General features: G+C 50.7%; 5 protein-coding genes across 5 annotated transcripts; 1 reads left to right on the top strand and 4 right to left on the bottom strand.

Moving 5' to 3' along the window:
• Positions 1 to 73: 73 nt before the first annotated feature.
• BO82DRAFT_300691 (homoserine kinase) lies at positions 74 to 1,832 on the bottom strand. Its single transcript, XM_025632062.1, has 3 exons — positions 1,268 to 1,832; positions 891 to 1,189; positions 74 to 803 (listed from the first exon to the last, which is right to left on the bottom strand). The coding sequence occupies exons 1-3, from the start codon at positions 1,695 to 1,697 to the stop codon at positions 462 to 464; spliced, it is 1,071 nt and encodes a 356-aa protein (XP_025496813.1). The 5' UTR covers positions 1,698 to 1,832; the 3' UTR covers positions 74 to 461.
• A 2,148-nt stretch (positions 1,833 to 3,980) lies between these two features.
• Positions 3,981 to 8,490, top strand: BO82DRAFT_370954 (magnesium transporter CorA family protein; the record flags this gene model as incomplete). Its single annotated transcript, XM_025637243.1, has 4 exons — positions 3,981 to 5,389; positions 5,469 to 6,010; positions 6,682 to 7,758; positions 7,820 to 8,490. The coding sequence occupies 4 exons, from the start codon at positions 3,981 to 3,983 to the stop codon at positions 8,488 to 8,490; spliced, it is 3,699 nt and encodes a 1,232-aa protein (XP_025496812.1).
• Positions 8,491 to 8,762: 272 nt separating this feature from the next.
• BO82DRAFT_350320 (splicing factor ESS-2 family protein) lies at positions 8,763 to 10,732 on the bottom strand. Its single transcript, XM_025634120.1, has one exon. It carries the CDS (start codon positions 10,629 to 10,631, stop codon positions 9,198 to 9,200), a length of 1,434 nt encoding a protein of 477 aa, XP_025496811.1. The 5' UTR covers positions 10,632 to 10,732; the 3' UTR covers positions 8,763 to 9,197.
• Positions 10,733 to 11,269: 537 nt separating this feature from the next.
• BO82DRAFT_90863 (uncharacterized protein) lies at positions 11,270 to 14,423 on the bottom strand. The gene is made up of 2 exons (XM_025641646.1): positions 13,639 to 14,423; positions 11,270 to 13,531 (listed from the first exon to the last, which is right to left on the bottom strand). Exons 1-2 carry the CDS (start codon positions 14,093 to 14,095, stop codon positions 11,571 to 11,573), a joined length of 2,418 nt encoding a protein of 805 aa, XP_025496810.1. The 5' UTR covers positions 14,096 to 14,423; the 3' UTR covers positions 11,270 to 11,570.
• Positions 14,424 to 19,085: 4,662 nt separating this feature from the next.
• Positions 19,086 to 23,300, bottom strand: BO82DRAFT_350317 (putative RNA polymerase II transcription elongation factor (Ctr9)). Its single transcript, XM_025634119.1, has 2 exons — positions 22,182 to 23,300; positions 19,086 to 22,115 (listed from the first exon to the last, which is right to left on the bottom strand). Exons 1-2 carry the CDS (start codon positions 23,034 to 23,036, stop codon positions 19,284 to 19,286), a joined length of 3,687 nt encoding a protein of 1,228 aa, XP_025496809.1. The 5' UTR covers positions 23,037 to 23,300; the 3' UTR covers positions 19,086 to 19,283.
• Positions 23,301 to 23,328: the final 28 nt, after the last annotated feature.

Below are 23,328 nucleotides of genomic sequence, written 5' to 3'. Positions count from 1 at the left end.
GCCCCTTCTACGTAATAACGGCAGCACGAGTTGAAGTCGTGGCATTATCTCCACCGCCTTTGACTTATCGGGGCTCCGATACAGATAAGCCGCCGTGTGCAGCGACTTCTATTGTTCACCAGCTAAACAAACCAAGCAAAAATATAGTCAACACCATCAAGGAGTGTTGGTTGAGTAGCTATATAGTCGACTGTATGGGGGCTAAGCCTAGATCCATGCAAGTAATTCTAAAGGCTCAAAAGATAACGGGCTATTTCCCATTGTAACTTATAGGTCGTTGAGTAGCAAGTCCGCTTTATGATCCTAGCGCCCATTTCCTGTATGCATGCTTTGCTCCGGTAAGTTATTAGTAATTCGCAGACTGGCACGCTATCAAGATCATAGATTCTTGCTCCAGATCTGTAGCCCTATGTGAAATCTCGTAGAAAGCGGCATGGAATTGTGGCAAATTGGCAAGTTCTTTAGTACTGGATAGTGGCACCGGCTTGGGCAGGCTCGAGCAGCTTCCACTGACAAGTGATATTATTGGAAGCAAAGCGAGCAATGATACGATCTGCGATCTCCTCGAAATTATTGGTTGCTAGAGCCAAAATAGTTGGACCCGCACCAGAAAGGCATATTCCCAAGAGACCAGGCTGGGTACGTGGATTCATCGACTGGAGAATCTCCGTCAGACCCGGAATAAGAGTCTGGCGATAAGGCTGATGAACCTTGTCTTGCATAGCCAGATAGATCATGTCCGGGTCCGGTGGGGAACTGCCCAGGGCGGCAGGGAGCAAAGCAGCGCGTTGGAGGTTGTAAACCTGATTGACGTGGTCAGTTAATGCTGTGATACATCTCTTTGATAACCCCCGTTTACCAGTGCGAATCGTGGGCTCAGAAAAACTTACCACATCCGCTCGCGAGTAGGAAGTCGGCAAGACGCTTCTTGCGTTGGCGGTTGGCACCACGAAGTCGGGAATGATAGCGATGGCCTTGATTTCCTTGGCCCACTGAAACTTCCTATAGTGGCCGATTCCAATAGGAGGCTCAGGGGGCCTCTTCCCGGTATCAACGCCACCGGCGGGGGCGGGAAGGACCTCACTAAGGGGGATTTCCTTGCGCGCTACGTCCTCAGGCTTGAGTTCATTGAGGTAGGTTCCGACGAAACCCCCAAAGAGCGAGGCAGCAACGTTGTCAGGGTGTCGCTCTGTAGACATAGTCAGCACCGTCCCGCTGCCCTGTTAGAGTCATGGCTACTCGGCACCTCACTTGTGGGATAACTCACCTATCATTAAGCAATAATCTAGCATCCGCTCCTTGCTCAGACCTAGACGGCCTACTTCATTTCCCAGCATTACACCGGCCACGACTGCAGTGCCTGATGAGCCGAGACCCCGGCCCAGTGGAATTGGGTTTACAATGTGCACATGGGTCTCAGCGGGGAATGCCCTCTGGTCATGGCATCTAAGTACATATAGAGCTACACGGGTGATCAGATTCACTTCCGGGTCCAGGTCGATCTTCTCGACGCTGTTGCTCCGGTCCTCGTAAGTGATCACACAGTTGAGTGGTTGTTGAGAAGAGCTCTTAGAGGTATCAATGGTGACTTGAATTTCGAGATGAAGGGACAATGCCAGGCCGATCACATCAAAACCAGGTCCGATGTTGGCGGAGGAGCAGGGAATCTTTAAAGAAAACGAGGTGGGAGAAGCCATTGTTTTCAAAAAGGTAGGCTAGAACAGAGGCCTTGAGCAAGAGAACGGATTTCAGAAAAAGATAGAGGTCAAGGGGACGGCCTGGAAAAATGATAATGGGATCCAAAGTACGTAGTACTTTTGATAGAAGTCGACTCGATTCCAAGTTGCTCGTCTCGGTGACTCTTCATGTCTTGGCGCGCGCGCAGCCGAAAATTCAACTTCTGGGAAGAAGGGGACCGACCGATGATCGGCCGAGGTCGGACCCAGAGAAGCTAAACCATGCAGAGTCGAGCTCACGACTTCTACAAACCAGAATATACCTACCTACTTACTCTCTGACGATCGCATGTACGTAATCAGGGTATTGGCTACTTCAACAGCCTTGCAACATAAATCGGGTCTCTCACATCCAGCGAACGAACCGAAACCATTCCTGTGACCACGAGGGATCAGACAGGGAAACCCTTAATGTTAATTTCTTTGCAACCAAAATACAGTACCTCCCCTGTAGTAACTTAGTAAGTAGGTAATAGGCGGTGATACGAGTACAATCTCTGGAGGAAGATTCCATGATTACCGACATCACATGCGACCAATCAACTAATCTACCGGCTAGAACGTGGACTTCCGTGCTCGGGACGGAGGAAATACTGGAGCTAAATATAAAATTGGTGCCTGATGCGCTCCAGAATGAGAATCTTTGAAGAGGAGGTGGAGGTGGGCCTCGGGAGAAGACTTACAGTAGTACACTTGGAGGTCGAGGACATCTATGGAAACCTCCACTGGGTTTCCATACTCATACTATAAATTCAGTTAACAGTACCACAACCAATCATAATTATATGTGAAAACATACCAATAGATACCTAGTACTGTACAAAACATCCGAAATCACCTCATGATGCGGAGTACCTATAGTTTCTCTTGAAAGCATGGGTTGCTGTTGCTGACTATCCGCGACCCCCGCTAGAGTAGATATTGAAACAGTAAAAGGCATGGTAATTTGTAGTGGCGGTTGGTGCCTGGACTAAAGCTGTCAAGTACTGTAAGTAAAGTACAATACGGTAATCTCACTTTACTCACTCGCTCCGTACCAATCTTCGTGATCTTGTGCTCTCTTGTCTGTAAGATGTACATATACTGGCCAAGTCAACATTCTATAAGTAGAAGCTAAAGAAGCTAACCTTTAAGAGTCCACGGTGGAATCATTCACACCCCCTATTCACTCAGACCCGAATAAAAAACAGAGACAGAGAAGAAAAACAAAATATACAAGCTATGGTTATGCAATTACACAGGGCAGTCTGGCCTTCGAGCGGAAATCTCTGCCCGCCTACTTGAGCCGTTGTATGTGGGTAAAATAAATCATTGAGCAACTCCGGTTTTGTGCCTCCCTCTTCCCTCATTCCCCCCTCTCCCTTCCATTCCCCTCTTCGTCTCTGGGCTTAAAGACGGAATCACCTTTTCTAGGTGAACAGTTAAGATTTACCACAACTCACCCCATTTTTTGTTGATTCCTCAGAAGGTCTGTTTTGTGTTTCGAAAGGATTTTTGAATAGTGGTGACTAACTGTGTGTGAAGTTCTCTTCCCGAGTGCACTGTGTCCAACCTAATTCCTGAGCAAAGTCTGGCTTTGCGGCCTCACACCAGTCATTTTAACCGACTTTGCAACAACCAAACCTCTAATAACACGATCATCCCTTCCTAGTGTTGGTGCCGAACTTGGGATCACCCCTTCCCAGCATCGAAAATCAACCTGAATTTCTGGCACGCACTCTTGTTCTTGTAGTGTCAAAATCGGCCATCTAACGTCATTGCTCGAATCTCGAGGCAGGCCTCGAAAACACTGGTCAAAGGACTTTCCTTTGTCCATCCACCTCCGTTGCAACCCCCTGGAGCGAAAACGCTCCTATTCACTTGATCCAGTCAAGTTGGCGGGCCTTCGCTACAACCAGTCCTCCCTCCCTCACCCTCTTTTGGGCCCTAAGTTCAGGGTCTTCTGCGGGGGCGACACTAGACCCCCCTAATACGATTTCCCAGCGATACTGAAGCTGGCACACGGACGCGCATCGGTAATGCCAGGCCCTACCGACGGGTCTGGCTAATGGATGGAGGAGCAAATACTCCTGGGAATTCGCCCATCATCCTGTGTGCAATATCGCGTTCTTGAGCCCAGCGGAACACGCCGAGAATCAAGTAGCCAGGGCGCTCAGTACCAGCCACTTGCAACGCTCATCCTATACAAAATCTGATCGACTAGTACCAAAACACAGCGACTACAAAGAAATCGATTCCAGCACAATGTCTGAGTCACCGAAGTCCGAGAAATACATGTTCCTCACTAGATACAGCACTCCTGTTCCCGAACTCGATGACCACCGATTTCAGCTGGATCCGCCTCGAATGGACGCCGCACCCGATGTGCCGCTTAGCCGGCAAAATACCGCGCCGCAGGGCTTGCACCCAGAGACCCCCCAACGCCCAGACTTGCTCATTATACAGGACGCCCTGCGAGAGGCCGGGTCCTTTTCGCGCGACTTTGAGCAAGCAATTGTCGACGACGATCGATCTATTCAAGATCTCACGGCACTGGGACGTCGTTTCTCTGTTGATCCCACCGGCAATGTCCGGCATGGTCGCGCTTACAGCCGCACACATCAGGATTATGCCAACTTATCGCGCGAGTCATCTGTATCAGCTAGATCGACCTCCCCGCCTAACTCAGTCGAGGCGTTCGCAGATCCACGTCGCCGGGAACGGGCGAATACCCTGGAGAGCCACGGAGCTCCTGATCTCGAGGCCATTCTTCAACGTACTGTTTCTGGCGGTACGCACCATCGCCGTCCAACGTTCAGCAATGCCAGTGTGATACGGCCACAGGCTGGGGACGCACAACTGGAGCCCACTGATGATGGCTGTGTGCCAACATTCGAGCAGCCTGGCAGAATCCCAGTCATTGATTACGAAGAGCTGGAAGAATTTGTCGCGCTCAGCCAGCAAGCGAAGCCCACAACAAGCAGACGTAAGCATAGTCTGAGCTCACAGAGCAAGAAACCGCGTATTTTCTACGACCTTCGTGCGGGCGTCCATAATTCCGACAGTAATGGCACGAAACGATCTTCAAGCACAGAGGATTCATCTGATGATATACTGGATTCGATTTCCGCGAAGAATGAAAAGCTATTTGCGGAAGTTTCGAATGAGAAGGAGTTACTTGAGCACATGAAGAATGAGAATGAGCCCACCCGGTTTGGCTTTTTCTCTTCCGAATCTCAAAGTACTGTGCATGCTGCAGAGTTGGGTGACCTGGTCTTGCCCGGGGACACTTTCCGTGATCTCTTCCAGCTTGGCCCGGAAGGTGGCGTCTGGTGGCTTGACGTGTTGAATCCTACAGAAGACGAAGTGGGTGCTTTATCCAGAGCTTTCTCCATCCACCCTTTGACAACGGAGGACATCCTAACTCAGGAAGCTCGCGAGAAGGTCGAGCTTTTCAAGCAGTATTATTTTGTCTGCTTCAGGACCTTTTACCAGATGGATAAAACCAGCGAGCAATTCATGGAGCCCGTGAATTTTTATATGGTTGTCTTCCGCGATGGAGTGCTTTCGTTCTCATTCACTGAGAATCCACATGCAGCTAATGTTCGGAAGCGAATCGGAAAGCTTCGCGATTATGTTTCACTCAGCAGCGACTGGATCTGTTATGCGATGATGTAAGTTTGAGTCAAATTTGTGGGCTGTCATGCTCTTGTGAACTAACGTGTGATGGACTAGCGACGATATCGTGGATAGTTTTGGGCCCGTGATTCGTGAAATAGAGGTCGAGTCGGAGGCTATTGAAGACCTTGTGTTCATCGCGCGTATGGATGATTTCGAGTCCTTTCTACCACGCATTGGTGGCCTTCGCAAAAAGGTCATGAGTTTAATGCGACTCTTGGGTGGTAAGGCCGATGTTATTCGGGGCTTTTCGAAACGCTGCAATGAACAGTACTCAGTGACGCCTCGCGGTGACATTGGTCTATATCTAGGCGACATCCAGGATCACGTTGTAACCATGATGTCTAATCTGGCCCATTTTGAAAAAATGCTTAGCCGCTCGCACACCAACTATCTTGCGCAGCTTAATGTGACCAACCTGATGCTGGGCAATCATGTCAACAAAGTTCTCAGCAAGGTGACACTCATTGCCACCATGCTCGTGCCCATGAACCTCATTTGCGGTCTCTTTGGAATGAATGTGGAGGTCCCTGGACAACACACCGAGAGCCTTGCGTGGTTCTTCGGGATCATCGGCGTCATTGGTGCTATTATCATCATTAGCGGAGTGGCCGCACGTCGCTACAAGCTTGTGTAAGGCAGGTATACTCGATTTCGATTACATGGTCTTTGATTGACTTGATTTGATTTTGGAATCATGCTTGTTTGACATCGAACTTTTGCATATCATGGTTTGGCTCTAATCCCTTTGTGTTCTGTGCTGTTTGTGCTGTTCTCTGTTGAATTTGGAAAAGTGTATTGAAGAAGCTGGGCGGGCTCCAGATAGTGTGTATATACTATAGAGAGATATATGTGTATCTTATGTGGTCCTAAATGCATCTCCATAATCTCTTTTATCGAAATCAAGCTCATATGTAATCTACAAGCATTCAAAGGGAGGGGGCGTGACGTTATTCTCCTGTTTGCACGTTGATATCTGTGGCGCAGTAGGCCGAGGCATCGAATGCTCCCGACAGATGTGTACCGTACCGTACCGTACCGTACTGTACAACCATCAGAACGCTTTCTTCATTCCTCGACAGAGTAGATTGAACCTGTTGTTCCATCTACTCGTTAACTCTCTCACGACTCGGCTGGCCTCAGCCGTGAGAGGAAGCACATCCCTTTTGGATAACCAAATGATTACATCAATTGTGCTCAGGAGGGACGTGACCACATCTATCCATAATGGCTTTGTCGCACAGGCTTGCGATCGCCGATGCGGTTATTTTCTTGATCGCTTTCGCAGTGGCTCTTTGCGCTGGTCCCGTCTCTGCTCACGATGCTGAAGAAGAATCCTCGACGCAGCTGGCCATTACTAGCCACGGGACCATATACCTCGGCGATGTCGACGCACGGTTTGGGTTCCCACTGGACTCATATAATGGGCTGGAGTTCGAAGAGACTCGAGGACGAGAACTAGACTTGGTCCGTCGAGCCCCGACTGGGGTGTCATCCCTGGGAAACAACCAGTACCAGGAAGGCACGCTAAGATTGGGTGAGACTCAGCACTGGTATTTCCCTACAGATTCGATCGCTGGCGACAGCGCCAACGACACTACTTCGAAACGGAGCAAAGATATCGCAAAACGATCGACGACCATATATCTGTCCCTGACAGCCTGCTCGAAACCGACTCTTAACAAGTCGGAAGATGCGACCGGTTCCTCGTCCACTGTGTCACAACTGCAGGTCTTCGTTTCGCTGTCCGACACACTTGAGAAGCCAGGCCCCGACAAAGACAGTGCGGAACAACAGGTGTTTGTCGCGGAGGAGGGCTACATGGGCACGACTCTGGAAGCGGACGGGAATGTGTATATCGGGGTCACCGCTCTCAATAACACTCAGTATTCGGGGTCGTACACGTACCAAATTGCAGTATCCACCGATGCCTTTTTTCACGATGTAAATACTGAGGATCAGCTTCTATACCTGGTGGACTCGGACACAAAAGCCGCACTCTTCACGACGAAAAATCTCACTGAGACAGATATCAACGCCCAGGACATCAGCATATGGATGAACAAGACACCCCCGTACACAATGTTTGCCAATAACTTGAACAGTACTGCGGTCTCGGGCCTGGAGCGATCCTTTTGTGCCCTTGATCGGCTTGCGCAGATCGGTATGAACCACGTGGAGTCCAGTATGACTACACGCGGTGATAAGCTCCGGCCTAAGGAGCAACTCTATGCTACTGGCCTGAATAAAAGCTCTACTTACCTTGGGATCTTGGCCCGATATGGCAATTCTACCAGTGCAGGTAACGGGATAATAGGTGGCGGTGGGAAGGTCTGGAAGCCGATGAACTTCACTACGAAGACAGGTGAGCTCTATAGTCGGACACTGTTGCCTCATACGCAGAGCCTTTGCTGATAGAAGGACAGAGGACAACTGTGCGCTGGTGTACGACCTCTCATTCTGTTCAGAAGTCGCCTATGCCGTGCCATCGAACTCGTCCGCTCAAACCTCGACCTTACGCACATTCTATGACGACAATGCCGAATCTCTCTACCAAAATTTCAATTACTCTCTTCAACAGGTCCAGTGCAATGCTTCCAGCGAAACCATGTTCTCCCTCGCTGTCTCCTGCGACAGCTGCGCCGAGGCCTACAAGCAGTGGCTTTGCGCTGTAACGATTCCCCGGTGCCAAGACTTCTCGAGCACCGACTCCTTTCTTCAAGTCCGCAATGCGGGCCAGGCATTTTTAAACGGCACCTCCATCGCCAACAGTAGTCTATTGACTAACCCTGCCACAAACCGATCACGGAACTCGTTGATCGACACTGACATCAAGCCGGGTCCCTATAAGGAGATCCTCCCCTGCCAGGACGTCTGCCACAGTCTCGTCCGAAATTGCCCGTCCGCTTTAGGCTTCAGCTGTCCCGTGGGGCAGTGGTTAAATTCTTCCTACGGGGTCCGGGACTCAAATGGCGATATCACCTGCAGCTATTTGGGAGCTGCGTACTATCTGAATATGGCGGCGGGTCTCCGTCACAATGTATGGAACGCTTTTTTTGTCCTGACCGCCCTATGGACCGCGCTGTGGGCACTTTAATAGACTCTAGACACCTTCCCTCCCCTCTTCAGGTGCTGTCCCACGCTGGCCGGCTCGGTCTACTTTCCCCTTTCTTCTTTTGGGGGTTGGGAGTATATGCGTGAATCAGGTCCTGGGACTCGTTGACCCCGACACCGTGAGAGTTGAGACTTATGTGTTTCTGGACATATATGAAAATAGATACCCTTCTCGGGTTGACCTATGATGTTACTAAATGTGTATTATTTATTGATGTTGACTTAAGTGCGCTGAATTACCTGAAGACCATTTACTTCGCGCATGATATGAGTATCCTTGGCCAGGAGGCTCGGTTCAATCGAGATGGCCTCTATGTTCCCCTCGACTTCAGGTATCTCAATTTTGATACAAGCGGTGGGAACAAATTCCGAGTCGCCAATGCAGCCTCAAATACCCTAGCTGGTGGTAATTAAGAGCTTCTAGTGATTGAATGCATAGAAAGACGTACAAGCACTAGTTGCCTGCATCCCTGTATTGCTGAGGAAAGAAAGAACTAATTTGAGAAGCTGACACTCGAAGTCAGCAATGTATCCTACCGCTGATTATAATGGCAACTGACAAACCTCGATGCAGAACGCCGTTGTTTGTGTGATGGTATCTAGTCATGCGAGAGAGAAACGCTCATAAAAAAGGAATTGGAAGACAAGAAAGATGATAAGGGAATTGAAACGGCAAAAAAAAGAGCACCATCATTTGCACCTCCTAGGAGTCGGTGTCCACATATTTCTCAAATTAGACGACGAACCGGTAAACGAACCACCTGGGCGGGGAGTGCTTCCCACTTGATGGAGCAGCTTCTGCCCTGCAGGTGTCAGCATCTTGCCTGCTCTGGTCCCTGGAGTAGCTGCACCTAGTGCCTGCTGCCCAAAGTCGAGTTGCGGACTGCTGGCGAATTTAGGGGTCATTGCCACAGGAGTTTTAGTCTCGCGGGTGAGTTTTTGCGCACGTCTCGTCCGTGCCACGCGGTCGACCATACGATGGTGAAGATCTTCACGTTTGCGATTTTCTGTTATCTGGAACGGATTCGGGGCCGCATCACCGCTTCCGAGCAAGTAGAAATCGTCCGTTATGGAGCCATCGCCCCTGGGTGAGGGACGGTCATACTCGGGCTCATCTTCATCCACAAACGCATATCCATTCACTCGGGGTGTTTCCCCGCCATTGTACCCTGGCTCGGAATCAGTCGGGCGAGGACGTCCGGCGATAGCATCCTTGATAGCCGATATCGATGGCGAAGGTGGAGGCATAGTCCCAGAAGTGTGCTGGTGAGCCTCGTTGTGAAGGCGAGTGTTCTGGTATACCACGCATTTCGGCGCTGCTCGAGATGCAGCTTCCGCTTTCTGCTGAGTCGTGTCATGAATGTCTTCGACGGATGAAGGCGCAAACATGAGTGAATTCTCCGGATGCGTCTTCCAAGTGTCGGGCTGAGCGGGTCGAGCGTCCAGGTCGGTCTTGATTAATGCCTGGTTGTTCTGGTCTGGGTTACCTCCCTGGGCCGCGATCCGCTTGGCCTCCTGTCGATGATGAATGATCTGTCGCGCGGTCGGGATCTTGTTCCCGTTCCAAAGCCAGGCATATTTCTCCCGATGCTTGGAATTTCGCTTGTCTAACAACTTATTGAAGGATTCATTGTCCTCGCTAGTGTACTTGGCTTGGAACTCCAGCAACCCCAGCCGACTCACATCTGGGGCTTGGCGCTGGGTTTCGGTGACTGGTGTATGGTTTCCTGATGAGAAAGCAGAAGTCGTCGACAAAGGGGTACCACCGCCCCAGGTCATCGGAGTATCCCCTGGTTTTCCAGTTCCAGTGAACCGTGGTGTCATGGCAGAGCCAATGCGAGTTCGAACTCTTCCAGGAGTTTGCACTAAATCAGATAGTTTCTTCTTTGAACTAGCAATCCACTCTTGATTATGCGAGTCTAATGCATTTAAATAGTCCTGCTTTACCTGAGCCTCCAGTAGGCCTGGGAAATAATCGCGTGCAATGATTTCAGAGAGAGCGTCGGTGTAGACATCTTCATCAAGCACGGTGGCCGGTCGTTTGATGCGCTTCGGTGGAGGCGGAGGAGGCATCAAGCTGTTGTTGCTTTGACGCTTGATTAAGGCTTGCGAAGACTCAGACATGATTTGAAATTGATGAGTATGCAGAGATTCTTATCTATGGGGAAGATGCGGAGTGCGAGAAATAGATATGAGATGCATGCTAACACGAAAGATAAGAAGTGGGTGGATGTATAGATTGTCAGAGTGAAAGAAAAGAGGCGGCAATGCTTAGAGATAACCCGGCAGAATGTTATACCGCCGGGAAGCGGTGAGGATCGTCGTCATGGCATCTCCCTTCCAGCTTGCATCTCGGTAGATGGAATACGTCAGTACTGTACTGTGCTCATAGGTGTGTGAACATATTCCGTACAGTAAAGTCTAGCAATACACTGACTCTTTTGTTTTTTCTTGGGCGATAACCCGTGATGATCAATCTTCCTTCTAGAACCGAATCCCTATATCCTTCTCTTCTCAATTAATTGAATTGCAACTAGAACCAAGCGACCATCGATGCCGGAGAACACAAGCAACAGGCAAGAGTAATATTGAGCATACATGCAAGCTGATCTAGTCACGACCATGGATCCAAAGGGACAGTTATACATTGAAACGCAGCCTACACCCAGCGGGTGTTGTCGACATGAACCCCACGCATAACCAAACCCAGATCCCTATACCCAAGAAAAGTGACAAACACCCGGTTTCTTTTTCTTTCCGACAGAACCAATCGCTGAGAAATGCAAGAGAGGCGCAGATGGACAATGAAAACAAAAAGAGCATAGCGTGCAGTGTTGGTATGCAAATGTACAAGGCAGAATGTCGTCGCAGAGGCCGGGAGAGTAAAGGAACTGAAATCAAGTGTCCGCTAAAACAAGGGGTTGAAATCATAAATTCGTGGAAGATGTTCTATTGCAGAACGAATCGAAAAGACAGCCAACACACATACAATCTTTCAAAATGGAAAGGCCGGGAAGCTGGTGATAGGATGTGTCGGTCTGCCAGTGTTGACCGAACAACAACTCAGTTCGCAGCCGCAGGAAACAGGGAATAAGACGCCCTCCCTTTACGACGAGGCGCGATTCTAGAAGCAGCCGCGACAGCTAAGGGTGCCGCTTCAACTTCGCTCGTGGATTTGGCTCGGTCGTGGATGGAAGGAATGATGGCAGAGCCCGGTCCCATAGGCTCGAAGCTTGCCTCCGGTTCCGCACGATAAATCATCTGTGCTTCAAGTTCCCGTGCAAGGCTCTTGGTTTGTCTATGGTGAGAGGAGTCTGGTCTCCCAACCGCAGTACATTCGCCTGAAAGGATCTGTTCAGTTGGAATCGGCTCGCGGCTGATTGCCAGACTGTGTACTAGGTCTGGGACGCTAGCGGTCGACACGGACGATCGATGTTTGCGCACAATCGACGCCGCGCGGGATAAGATCAAACTCTCCTGGGAATTGCACTTGCTGATCGGGGAGAAGCTGCTGCGAGGGGAGATGGAATGCTCGATAGGCTGAATTACACCTTGCTGCGAACAGAACGAAAAGTGACGATCCGATTCCGCATCTGCTGTCAAGTAGTCCTCATACAAGGACTCTGGATTCATTGACTTGCTCAGGGCAGGCCCGAACCTGACAGGACGGAAGTAATCACTGTCTCTCTGGGAAACGGCCATCCCGGCGTCATACTCAGCAGTAGAAGGAGTAACAGCCACGTGAGAGCTGACTTCCGAGAATGAAGGAATGGAGTCCCGGTCCGTAGCGGATACGGCGGTGGCGCTCAGACGATTGAACGAAAATGTGGTTTTGTCTCCATCTGCCGCAGTGTCGGCCTCAACCGTCATCACATCCGCTCGTGGCTCGTCGACGGAATTGCGAGTCCAGTCGAAGTTCGAATTCGATTCGGCTGCATGCTCATAGCAATAGTCGATATCAGCATCCCACGAGTCATAGATGGTCTCAGGGACAGTTCGCATGGCGACCGAGGATCGCCTCCTGGCATTTTCCGAAATTGTCCGTTCAGTCATCGGTGCTTCTGTAGTGGGTCGGGTTTGGGGGAGGGTCGGAGAGCCAAGTGCCTCAGACAATTTCCTTGCTAAATCCTGAGTCACGTATACAGACAGCTCAGGAGCAGTTGCGGAAGCTGATTGGATCTTGGCCAATGGAAGTGAGCTGAAAACCGTGGTTGCCTGAGAGGGATCGTCGGCAGTGGGAAACTCCGGCTCGACCTCATGCTTTAAGCTTGCAACTGCTTCATCATCACCTTCCTCTTCCTCTGGGACACCTTCCAAATCATAGGACAGGTTGGTCAGAGACATGGACGAGGTCCTCACATCAAGCCCCTCGTGGCCAGCATCCGTGGTAACCGCATGGGTGGCGGGAATTGGAAACATATCCTGCACGTGTAGCTGGGACCATGAAGCATTTCCATATACATCATCAACATCGAGATCGTCACCATCCTGCGAATATACATGCTCAGGGTATGTTGGTTGGCTGGACAAGCCCAAAATCTCATCAATAGCTCGAGGGGCTGGCTCAGGCAACTCAGGAGAAGACGCCAGCCTAGGTGAAGGAGCCCTCGGCGGAGAACTCGCTTCCCCTGGCCCTTTGGAAAACCTGGGAACAGGTCGTGAGAAGTTTTCAAAGGCGCGCGACTCTGGTCGTCTCCGAATGTCGTGCTGCTTAGGACTAATAGAGGAGGAGCCACCCGGCGACGCCGGCGGGCTTACTGGTAATGTGTCAGTAGCGGCATCGTTGTCAGCAATAGCTGCCCCGAAATGATTGAGATCTTCCGAAGAGAAATCATGAAAATGCAGATCTTGAGCTTGGATGCCCTTGAGATTGGTGACAGGTCTTTGTGAGGCACGTATGGCAGAAAATTCCGTGACCAAGTCAGTCTCGCGAGCCTTTTCGAGGGACTGGAACTGAGATGGGCTTGTGTGGGTCAGGTGGTGAAAGTCGAACGGGTCTGAGATCAAGCTCTTCAGCTGATCATCTGCGCAGGTCATCAGCATGAGCATGCCATGCGACTTTAGATAAGGTTCCCCGCGTGAAACAACGGCCATGAACGAGGATGAAAGGTAGGCTCTGAAAAGGACTTACGTGCGTCACTCTGTCGTGGCTTATGATGCCGGCTGAAGAGGTCGGAAACTTCAAACCGGGGCTTTTCGCGGTCCACCTCATCTTCCTCGTCCAGCGTTGAGACTATGTGAAACTTGCTTCCCCGGCGACGCAGAATGCGACTTCCGCGTGATAAAAGCGATTTCGTTACGCTCTCTGAACGGTCATAGCGAAAGCCAGCCGACGAACCGGCCCGGTCCCCCCGGTCCTCGTAGGGGGGCAACGAGGGAGCCTCGACCGAGGTCGTTGAGGAACCCGGTGAACGACGGGAAGAGGTGGAAGTTGTGGTATTGCTGCGAGAGCGGCCGCCCAGGACAGACAGCCGCTTTGGACTTTGCGCATGCGCGGTAGATCTAGAACGGGTGTGAACCGGGTACTGTTCAGGGGAGCCATTGCTGGGCGGTCGGCCATAGGCACGGTCCAGATCCTGCTGAGACATGGTGCGGGTCGGAACAGAGGGACGAGTCGGTGGAAGGAGGTATCAACTCGACTGTGGAGGAAGGATATCTAGAAGGTTATTGAGAGAGGACAAGGTGCGAGCCAAGCATGTGAATGTGGTGAGGTGCTGAGCAAGTGTTAAGCCACCAATTGCGAAGAATTGATTTGGCTTTGGACCATGATAAGAGTACACAATGTCTCACGTGCAGCAAAGGGGACAATGTGATGGATTGAAGCGGAGTCGCAGAGGACGAAGAACGATTGGGGGAGGAGGCCAGGGTTTATAGAAGGAGCGGATGAGCGACACGGGGAGAGAGGGGGGGGTTTGGGGGGATGATGGCGGATGAAGATGGCTAGGCCGTATCGTGCGGCGGAAAGTTTCTGGAGTTGTTTTAGATCGAGGGTTGAAACGGATGTGAGAAACACGTCCAAAATTTCGGAACAGGAGAGCAGAATTGGGAAGCAGCAGGACCGTTGAAGCACCAGCCCAATGTTGGTCAAATGACACAAGAACCGGGAGTAGGAGATAGATATGTTGATCTATGTAGGGAAGAAGTTCGAGTGGGCAAAACCGATTTTAAGACACCACTATTCGTGTTGATACGTAAAGTACGAGAAGAACACTGCAATTGAAAACGAAGGACGACTGGTATCGGATCAGATGAAAGAATGATTCAACGTTGATAGAAGGAAAGAGGAAGAAGGAGGGGGAGGGGGGGGGAGAGGAAGAGAGGAAGAAGAAGTGAGGCTAACGTTATATGGAGAGAAAGGATGAAGGGGCAGGAAAAGAAGTGGTGGTGGTGGTGGTGGTGGAGGAGGTGGTGAAGGAGAAAGATGAAGATAAACAATGATTTTAAAAGGAGGAAAAATGAATTCATTACTACCACTACGCACTCACTAACTACTAACTACGGAGTAGGTACAGTACTACTCGACTTCCACAACCATGACTAGTCAAGTCGACTAACATTTACTAACTTATACTTCATTCAATGCTGGGGAAGTGGGAAAATTACAGGTATCGTGGGTCTGAGTTTGTTGTCAGGTATTGTTACTTCTTGAGAACTAACCCATCAGTACAGTACAGTACACTACACTACACAGTATTCAAAGATGCCGTTAATGAACAGGGGGGCGGGCGACCTGTTTAAGCCTCCCCTATCGGGTCGATTTGTCCGCCGTATTTAGAATTAACCACCAAAAACTAACGTACTACGGCCTGAGTTATTTATAATCTGCGCCATCGTTGAGTGCTACAAGCATAGAGAAAGGTATTAAGTAGTAAATTTGATTTGGAGCAGATACCTACTGAACAATAAGTTATCATGAACTACAATACTACAGTACCAGTCTTAGTTCTAGAATCCACCCAAGTTCTATGTTATTCTAAGCCTACCGAAACGCCTCTTTCCTAGCACCAATATCAGCATCTCCCATCCCAGTTATGGGCTAATGGAACTTTATAACCTACGCGGCGCTTTCAGCAATACACTATCTAGTATATAGCTACAATGGTACACGATTGGTATGTAAAACCAGGTTCATTGGGGATAAGAGAGTGTGCCTCCCAAACGAACTCACCTGCTGAATCCTACTCATAAGTTCGGGAAAGTTATAAGTGACAGCTTCCAAGAAATTGGTCTAAGTATCCGGGGAACCGACGAAGCATTGCCCTTCAATCATAAACTATATCCTGTGCGTATGTAAGTACAGTACGCTGGCTTTTGATAATCCCTCAACTGTTGCCCACTCTGACCCACGGAACCCGCCTTCTGCTGGCTCGATCGGCATTCGGCATTCTCAAGACTAGGTGCTGTCCATTTCTACTCGTAGGTCAATTGAGATATATACATAGGACGTATAAGTCATGGGTCAATTGCAGAGCCTGCCAAAGACTCTCCCATTTCCTTCTACGTATTCATTATGGTCAGTATATACACTAGTCCGGACATCTAGATTAGGTTTTAGGGTCCTCCCTCTTCCTCCTCTATGCTACGGGCAGGGATAGAATAACATGATAGACGTTGTGTTGTGTGTAGCCGCAATGGAAACTAAATGATGACAATCCCTCCAGCCCTGGATTGCAGGCGATGATCCCGCGCAGAGAAATCATCGTTGGGTAAGTATCGGCGGTGGACTTTGCAGTAAATTATTTTTTTCGGGGAAGGGGCGGGGAGTTGCCCTGCACTGCAACAAGAGTGGGATGGATACACGAGCTGAGATGGAAACTGTCCGAACCCCAAAGAGGACCTAGGTGCGTACTGTACCGACGGCCAGTACAGTTGAAGTCCCAGAATCCTGCCCCCATGCAGTGTTTGAAGACATCAAGTTGAACGAGACGTTAGTTCGATGTGGCCTTCCATTGATCGTTGGCTCCAATGCACAATGAGGGACTCGCATGCATGTATCCACCATGGTGTGCATTTCCAGCACATCTGTATGAGATTTGTAGGTACTGTACATACATCCGGGAATGTAAGGTATCTTACATAGTACAGAATGTGCATATCATGCAACAATGGCTGGGCTGGAAGAGTAGTCCATCCACCAACTCCACTAGTCATATCTACTTATGCGTAGATATTGAGTATAATATAGATGCTCGCCTCTGCTCCATTGACGCCATCCGACGCGAGAGGGACAAGATAAGTTACTCATAACGCTGGATGACAAGCAAGCTACGCAGTAGAGAGATCGAGGACTCCATTCAGCCCCAGTTCCGACCATACGAGACGTCAATTCAGGCACCACCGGATCTTCATTCGCTTATACTGGCCGTCGGCCCCGTTCCAACGTCCTCTCCACCACTCACCAGAGATATTCATGCTAGCCCTAGATTCTAGGTGCTTGACTGGACGCCTGACGGGAGCTTCTCGGCCTGGCTGAACTTTGTCAATGCCTAGCGGTGGGTCTAGGACGTCGAATCGAGCTGAGTGGGATCGCATTGGAGCAGCAGCAGCAGCAGGCATAGCGGATTCTATCGGATGTCCTTCCTAAGGGAACGAAATGTCAATAAAGGACTCATTTCACAGACGCGGGAGGAGTAGCTCTCTGACCCATGGTTCTAGGAACCTGGATAGAAGCGGGCGCCATCAAGACCACGACGGGACGTCGGTAATCTCCATCGGGCTGACAGTTTCCATCACATTCTGCGGCTTGCTGCTTGCAGCAGCTGCAGCACCTACGGAAGGAGAGACCAAATACCGTAGTTTTGCCTAGGCTAAAAAGCGGGCGGGGGGATAATGTTATCCACTTAACGTGGTGGGATCAGACTCATCGAGTCATCGTTTTATTATTATATGATTATCGAATCGACACGCGATCATCCTGGTCGGACCCATCCATAGATTCATACCATGACCAAGGAAACCGGGGTTCACTCAAAATGGGATTGTACGAATAATCGGGACGGAAGTAAAGTACAGTACTCGAAACCGAGAACTGGAATCGGGGACTGTCGTTCTTGTTCCCGTTCTTTGTTACTAAGGGAGTACTATTCTCCTCCGGCCTCGGACCCGAATCAAAGCCCCGAGTGTCTCACTGTTCTGTCCCAAGGTAACTTCGGCAATGAACTGGAAGTACCAGCCAATAGGATTCAATAGGCTGAAAGAAGCAATGGAGGCGGAAAACCTACTGGAAGGTACTGGGGTAAACCAAGAAAAACCCCCCCAAGAACGAAAAAGAACGAGGAACCCTCCTTTTGGGTGACACCAGAGAGGCCCGCATCATGTCAGGAACAGGAAGGACGCACACCGCTCGGGGTACAAGATACGAGTAGTACCTGCAGAAGCTGCTCGTGCAGCTCAGGCACGTTTCAGTTCCGATTCTTATTTTCTTTCTTATTTTCTTTTTTCTCTTAGGTTTTTAGCTGGACATAGCTACTGACTTTCATACAATACTCGGTATATGAGGCGGCCATCGGCCAGCTCCTACAAAAATCGTGACTAACTGCATAGCATACCAAATATACGGGCGTGTAAGTTCGATTGTATATTAGATTTACATTGTTATTTATCAATTGACAAGTTGAGCCATCAAACAGTGCTAACATAAACGAGTCAGCTCTTTCCTTATGTTACATCATGAGAGAGGATCTGTATGGATACAAACAAATTACAGGAACAGAGAAAGGGTATTTCAGATACATTACATGATACACCGAGTGTTATTTCTGTACGTATTGTGTCTGGCTCTCATCACCCAACCTCCATTATCATCATCATCAGTATCATCAACATTATTATTCATCCACTGTATCCATCCATCTAGCAGTCGGGCCAAATCTGCCACACCACTGTCTCAGATCTTTCAAACTTCAGCCCCCCCCCCCTTTCCTGATCTTCTTCATTTCCCTACCTTTTATGAACTCTATCCATCTCCCTAGCGTTTTGCACCATCCCATCTTTTGACTCCCAACCTTGTTGGCTCGCTCCATGGTTCGGACTCCTGACGATCTCTGAGGCTAGACCGGCCCGGCACCAGAGCTTGCCATTTTTAGCCGTGTCCTCCTCCACATTGCGCATTACACATTGCACGAGAGGGCATCTCTGCTTGGGGCAGCTTATTCATTCTTTATTGATTATTATGATTATTATGTTTATTATGATTATTATGATTATTCAAGTATAATTGACAGCCACGGCGAATTAATTCAAGCATGGCTTCATCGTTACCCTGCCTTGCCCTGCCCTGCTCTTATTTAGTTTCGGGGCTGCAACCAGCCACTCACTAACTTTCACATCCACAAAAAAGGGTGATCAATCGGCTTCAGCGTCCATATACCAACCACTTACTAACGATTTGTAAGTACGAAGATACTCCTAGGGTGCTCTATAGACCAGCTATGATAGAACTAACTTATAATCTGATCCTTTCCGACCCAACCCTCCATCTGCTGAAATGAATGCCTAGAAATGTCTGTCTGCTTGTGTGTATACTGACTCCTTTGTGTGCATCAACAACTACAGTCCAACAAATGAAATTGTGAACAGTAGGCCTTTCTACACAACAACTTCACTAGATATAGTCGCTACAGCTAGTTAAGACAAACAAGAAAACACTCAACCAATAGGCAGAGTAAAGAATTGATGTTACAAAATGCAAATGCCCTAATCCTACAATTGATTTGTTTCTTGCAATCCCTTGCCCCCTCACCTCATTCCCAACTCAATCCAACACGATTACAGACCTCATTGATCATCCTGCATCGCGGTATCCTCTTCGTCATTTTCACTGAACAAACCGTCATCTCCTTCATATCCTTGATCCTCATCGCCCCCAACAGTAGCTCCTCCGTCTTCGCCCCCAGCACCTGTGCCTTCTTCAGGCTCAGCCCCAGATCCTGCGCCCCTTCCAGCCACGGGAGCGCCAACCTCTGCATTCGCATCCTCATCCTCATCCTCATCCTCGTCATCATCATCATCATCAGCCACGCGCCGCGTGACCTTGGCTCGGCGCCGCTGTACCACATCTTCCTCCTCTTCTTCATCATCACCCGCCTCCGTACCACGCATCGCTTGATCCTCGTCCGCCGGAGCCACCGCCTCGTCGTCCTCGTCATCCGAGTCTACCACCATCTCGCTACTCTTGAATTTGCTCTGGACCTTGCCTCCAGCCCGACGCTCTAGGCGCCGACGCTTTTTCGGTGCCGTCTCACCCTCACTCTCACTACCGCTGCTTCTCGCTGGACGGGGTGAATCCCCACCATCGTTGATGAAGTCGTCCTCAGTACCCTTCTTCTTCCGCTTCGAGGTGGTCCGCTTCTTGCGCTTTACCTTGGCCCCCGTCTCCGACTCGGTCGTCAGCTCCGCTTCTTCGCGGGCGCGTTCTTCCTCGGCGCGCTGCTCGGCCAATCGTTGTGCCTCCTCAACCATGCGCTGGCGCTCCTCGGCAACTCGCTGTTTGCGCTCTCGCTCGGCCTCCTGCGCTTTGCGCACCTCCTCCTCGCGGCGCCGAATATCCGCCTCGCGCGCCTCGCGCGCCTGCTGGAGCTTGGCCGCATTCTTCTCCTCGTAGTCCTTCTGGCTCTGTAGGGCACGCTCAAGCTGCTTGATGATCGTGCGACCCATGTTCGCGCGTTGCTCCAAGGCACTCGCTGGATAAGGTGGGTTCTTGGCCTGCGCGATCCGCCCGAATGTTTCCACTGCTTTGTGGAGCCCATCCGCTGCGTCCTGCACGTCCTGGACCGTCTTCTGCGTCTCCGGAAGACCGTACGTCAAGGAGGCGATCTGATTCTGCACGAAGGCGATGTTGAACTCAAGGTGAACCTGGCCTGGCGCAACGGCATGCGCGCGTTGGGCGTAGTCAAGCGCGGTCTTCATGGCCTGTAGATTCATCTCCTGTTTACCCTTCAGTAACCAGACACGACCCAGGCAGGCCAGGATCTGCGCGTCACGAGCCCGGTCGCGGGACAGCGCAGCCTCATAATGCTCGATCGATCGCGTGAACTGCCGGAGCTCTGCGTAAACGTGGCCGAGATTCAGGTAGACACTAGCATCGCGCAGTGTATCCCGGACCTTGGAGAAGATGTGGACCGCCGAAGCGTGGTCCTTCTTGTCGTCGACAAGCGCAATCGCGATACCCTGCGCTGCGTAGGCGTTCCGCGGATCCAGCTGCAGAGCCTTGTCGAAGAACTCGACCGCACGCTCGTACATCTTCCGCCGCTTTTCCTTGTCTTGGTCGGTGTCCCGTCGCATGTCCCGCGCTGCCGAAAGATGAATGTTGCCCATCCCCGTGAGCGAGTACCGGTCATGCTTATCGTAATATTGCAAGGTGTGTTTGTAGTGGCGCTGCTCGTGGTCTTCCGCCAGATTGGCCGCGCGTTTCTTTGACTTGCTCAGATACCAGCCGAACAGGGCCCGAACCTCGAGGTTCGTCGCGTCGGCCTCGTACAGTTTGGCCATCTTCTTGGGTCCCTCTTCCGTTGGGCTCTGGCGCAGAGCGATGTATGTCAATCGCGCGTTGGCTTCTGTGTAGTCGGCGTGACGCTCCAGTAAGCCTCCATATACCTTCTTGGCGTCGTCTGGCATGTCGGCCGCCTCATAAGTGCGACCCAGATTGTAGCTGATGGTGGTCACCAGGGCGTCGACGTCGAGCTCGCCTTCCTTCTCCTGGGACTTGACGCAGGCGTCCAGCGCTGATTGAAACATGGTCCGAGCCAACTCGATCTTCTCGGCTTGATACAAAAAGCAGCCCATATTGTTGAGTAGTTGCGGAGGTAGCTGTTTGCGAAGCGCAACCTTGATCTGCTCCGCGTCCTCAACCCCTTCAGGGCGTTCCTCTTCAGGGATCTCCGCGAGTTGCATTTCCTCCAGCTGGGTGAGGCATTGCATGCTCTTTTCGGGGGCGGTCTGTTCATAGAGGCGGGACAGATACACCAAAACTGACTCATCAGGCAGTATCTTCTTATTCTCGTCCTTCCAGAGCGCGCGAACAGACTCCAGAAGCCCGATGGCTTTCTTCGCTTCGGCAGACTTATCGTCTTTGCTATTGGCTGCGAACACTTCCTCCGCGTAGAGGGCGCCGAGCAAAATCATACTCTCGGGGTTCTTGGTCTGTTGAATGATCTTCTCCAGCCGGAACTTGGCTCCATCGAGATCTTTGCTGCTTGAAACCTGCATTTGTATACTACCTAGTTTGGCAGGAAGGTAGCCGTTTTCGCCGCCGCGGGCCTGATCCGCTCGATTGTAATACTCCGCTGCGTGACCGAGGTCGCCTTCATAGTGTGCTTTCCGACCGAGCAAATACCAACCATCACTGGCAATCGGCATCACGTCCGTCTGTTGAATGGCTTTGCGGGCCAGGCTCTCAACGGTGCTATATGACTTGCGTAGGAGGAAGTAGCTGCCAAACAGAGCGCATGTCATCGGATACTCTTTGTCCAGTTTGAATGCTTTCTGCGTGTACTGTGTCATGGCGACTTTGTACAAGGAACCAAAGGCAGGGTCTGTGGTGGAGTGCCGGGAACTGTCGTATAAGTAGTAGACTGCAAGAAGGATGTTGGCGACTTTTGAATCGGGGTTCTAGAACGATGTATACGAGTTAGGACTGATATTCTTCTCACCTACCATACGATGGAGTTCACTCACCAGTGCAAGCGCCCGCTCCCAGGCAGCTTTCGCCTGCTCTTTGAATCCCAATTGCCACAGAGAACAGCCGATACCAATGCGGGGATCAGGATCCCTCAGCCCAGGCATTTTCACCAATACTTTCTGATACCCTTCCAATGCCTCTGCATAGCGACCCAACATATACTGTGCACGTGCATGGCCAAGAATCGCCATTGCATTGCGACCACCAAAAGCTTTGGACGACTCATCAAAGCACTTGAGTGCCTGGCGTAACGACTCGGCCCGTTCAGAGGTATCGATACCCCCAGTGCGCGTAGGTCGCAGAGGCTGCATGGACGCGCGCAAGAGAGACAGAACACCGCGCGCCAGAAACAGCGGGGGGAAAGCTGGATTCAGTCGCGAGGCCTCATTCAGTGTAGATGTCGCTTGTTGTAGATAGTAGTCCTTGGTCTTAGAATCTGTGTATATTTCGGAGTCGTTCAAGACACGAGGCGCTTGCCGACACTTTAGCATCAACAGCCAGCAGACCCAGCTCAAGAGCCCGAGCTTCTCCTTGATCGCCCCATGACCGACGGAGGCCAGCCCTTTGTTGAGGATGTCGATCGCATGGTCGAGTTGGTTTTGTTTGGCGTACGCGAGCGCGATAGTCACCCAGAAGTTTTTGGCGGCTTTCTCATTCTCCAAGAGAGTGCACAGCTCGGTAGGATCGTCGGGAAGAACTTCAAGGCTGACTTCCACTTCACTGTCAAGTGTCGACGCGGGAATATCGATCGCAGAAGGAATGTCGGAAAAGCGAAGATTGGCTAGCGATTTCGCATTCGGTAGGGAGTCGCCGTTGGTACCATTGGCGTGGCCATTCTGGGAAGACGCCATGGCTTTGTGATAAGCAATGCCTTGGTAGGCAGGGTGTGCTTGAGAAAGAGCAAAGAAGGCGAAAGGTGCTTGACTTCAGAGAGACAGCTCAGCTCATGTCATGTTCGGAGTCAACTCGGTAGCTTGAACGGGCAGCGCGGAGGAGGTTCTTCTGGCTGAACAGACAAGCGAAGAAGATAGCACTTTCCTGTCGCGATAGCAATGGAGACGCTGGACACGTGAGTAGTTGGTCGCTCGCGTATCGAAGGTTTGGTCAAGTTGAGGATTAACACTTGATCAGGGTTGGATGGAA

Source organism: Aspergillus uvarum (genome assembly GCF_003184745.1).
Source record: "Aspergillus uvarum CBS 121591 unplaced genomic scaffold BO82scaffold_3, whole genome shotgun sequence".
In the NCBI taxonomy this organism is placed as follows: Eukaryota; Fungi; Ascomycota; class Eurotiomycetes; order Eurotiales; family Aspergillaceae; genus Aspergillus; species Aspergillus uvarum.
The sequence above is the reverse complement of the archived record's forward strand: the minus strand, read 5'-3'. Positions and strand labels throughout refer to the sequence as shown.

Bases quoted from the DNA above. Each gene is read 5' to 3' on its own strand.
- BO82DRAFT_300691 (XM_025632062.1), bottom strand. From the start codon at position 1,697: ATGGCTTCTCCCACCTCGTTTTCTTTAAAGATTCCCTGCTCCTCCGCC. The intron at 1,190-1,267 runs GTGAGTTATCCC...CTATGTCTACAG, and splicing joins AGATTATTGCTTAATGATAG to AGCGACACCCTGACAACGTT. The intron at 804-890 runs GTAAGTTTTTCT...CACGTCAATCAG, and splicing joins CCTACTCGCGAGCGGATGTG to GTTTACAACCTCCAACGCGC.
- BO82DRAFT_350320 (XM_025634120.1), bottom strand. From the start codon at position 10,631: ATGTCTGAGTCTTCGCAAGCCTTAATCAAGCGTCAAAGCAACAACAGC.
- BO82DRAFT_90863 (XM_025641646.1), bottom strand. From the start codon at position 14,095: ATGTCTCAGCAGGATCTGGACCGTGCCTATGGCCGACCGCCCAGCAAT. The intron at 13,532-13,638 runs GTAAGTCCTTTT...TGACCTGCGCAG, and splicing joins GCCACGACAGAGTGACGCAC to ATGATCAGCTGAAGAGCTTG.
- BO82DRAFT_350317 (XM_025634119.1), bottom strand. From the start codon at position 23,036: ATGGCGTCTTCCCAGAATGGCCACGCCAATGGTACCAACGGCGACTCC. The intron at 22,116-22,181 runs GTGAGTGAACTC...ACATCGTTCTAG, and splicing joins GGGAGCGGGCGCTTGCACTG to AACCCCGATTCAAAAGTCGC.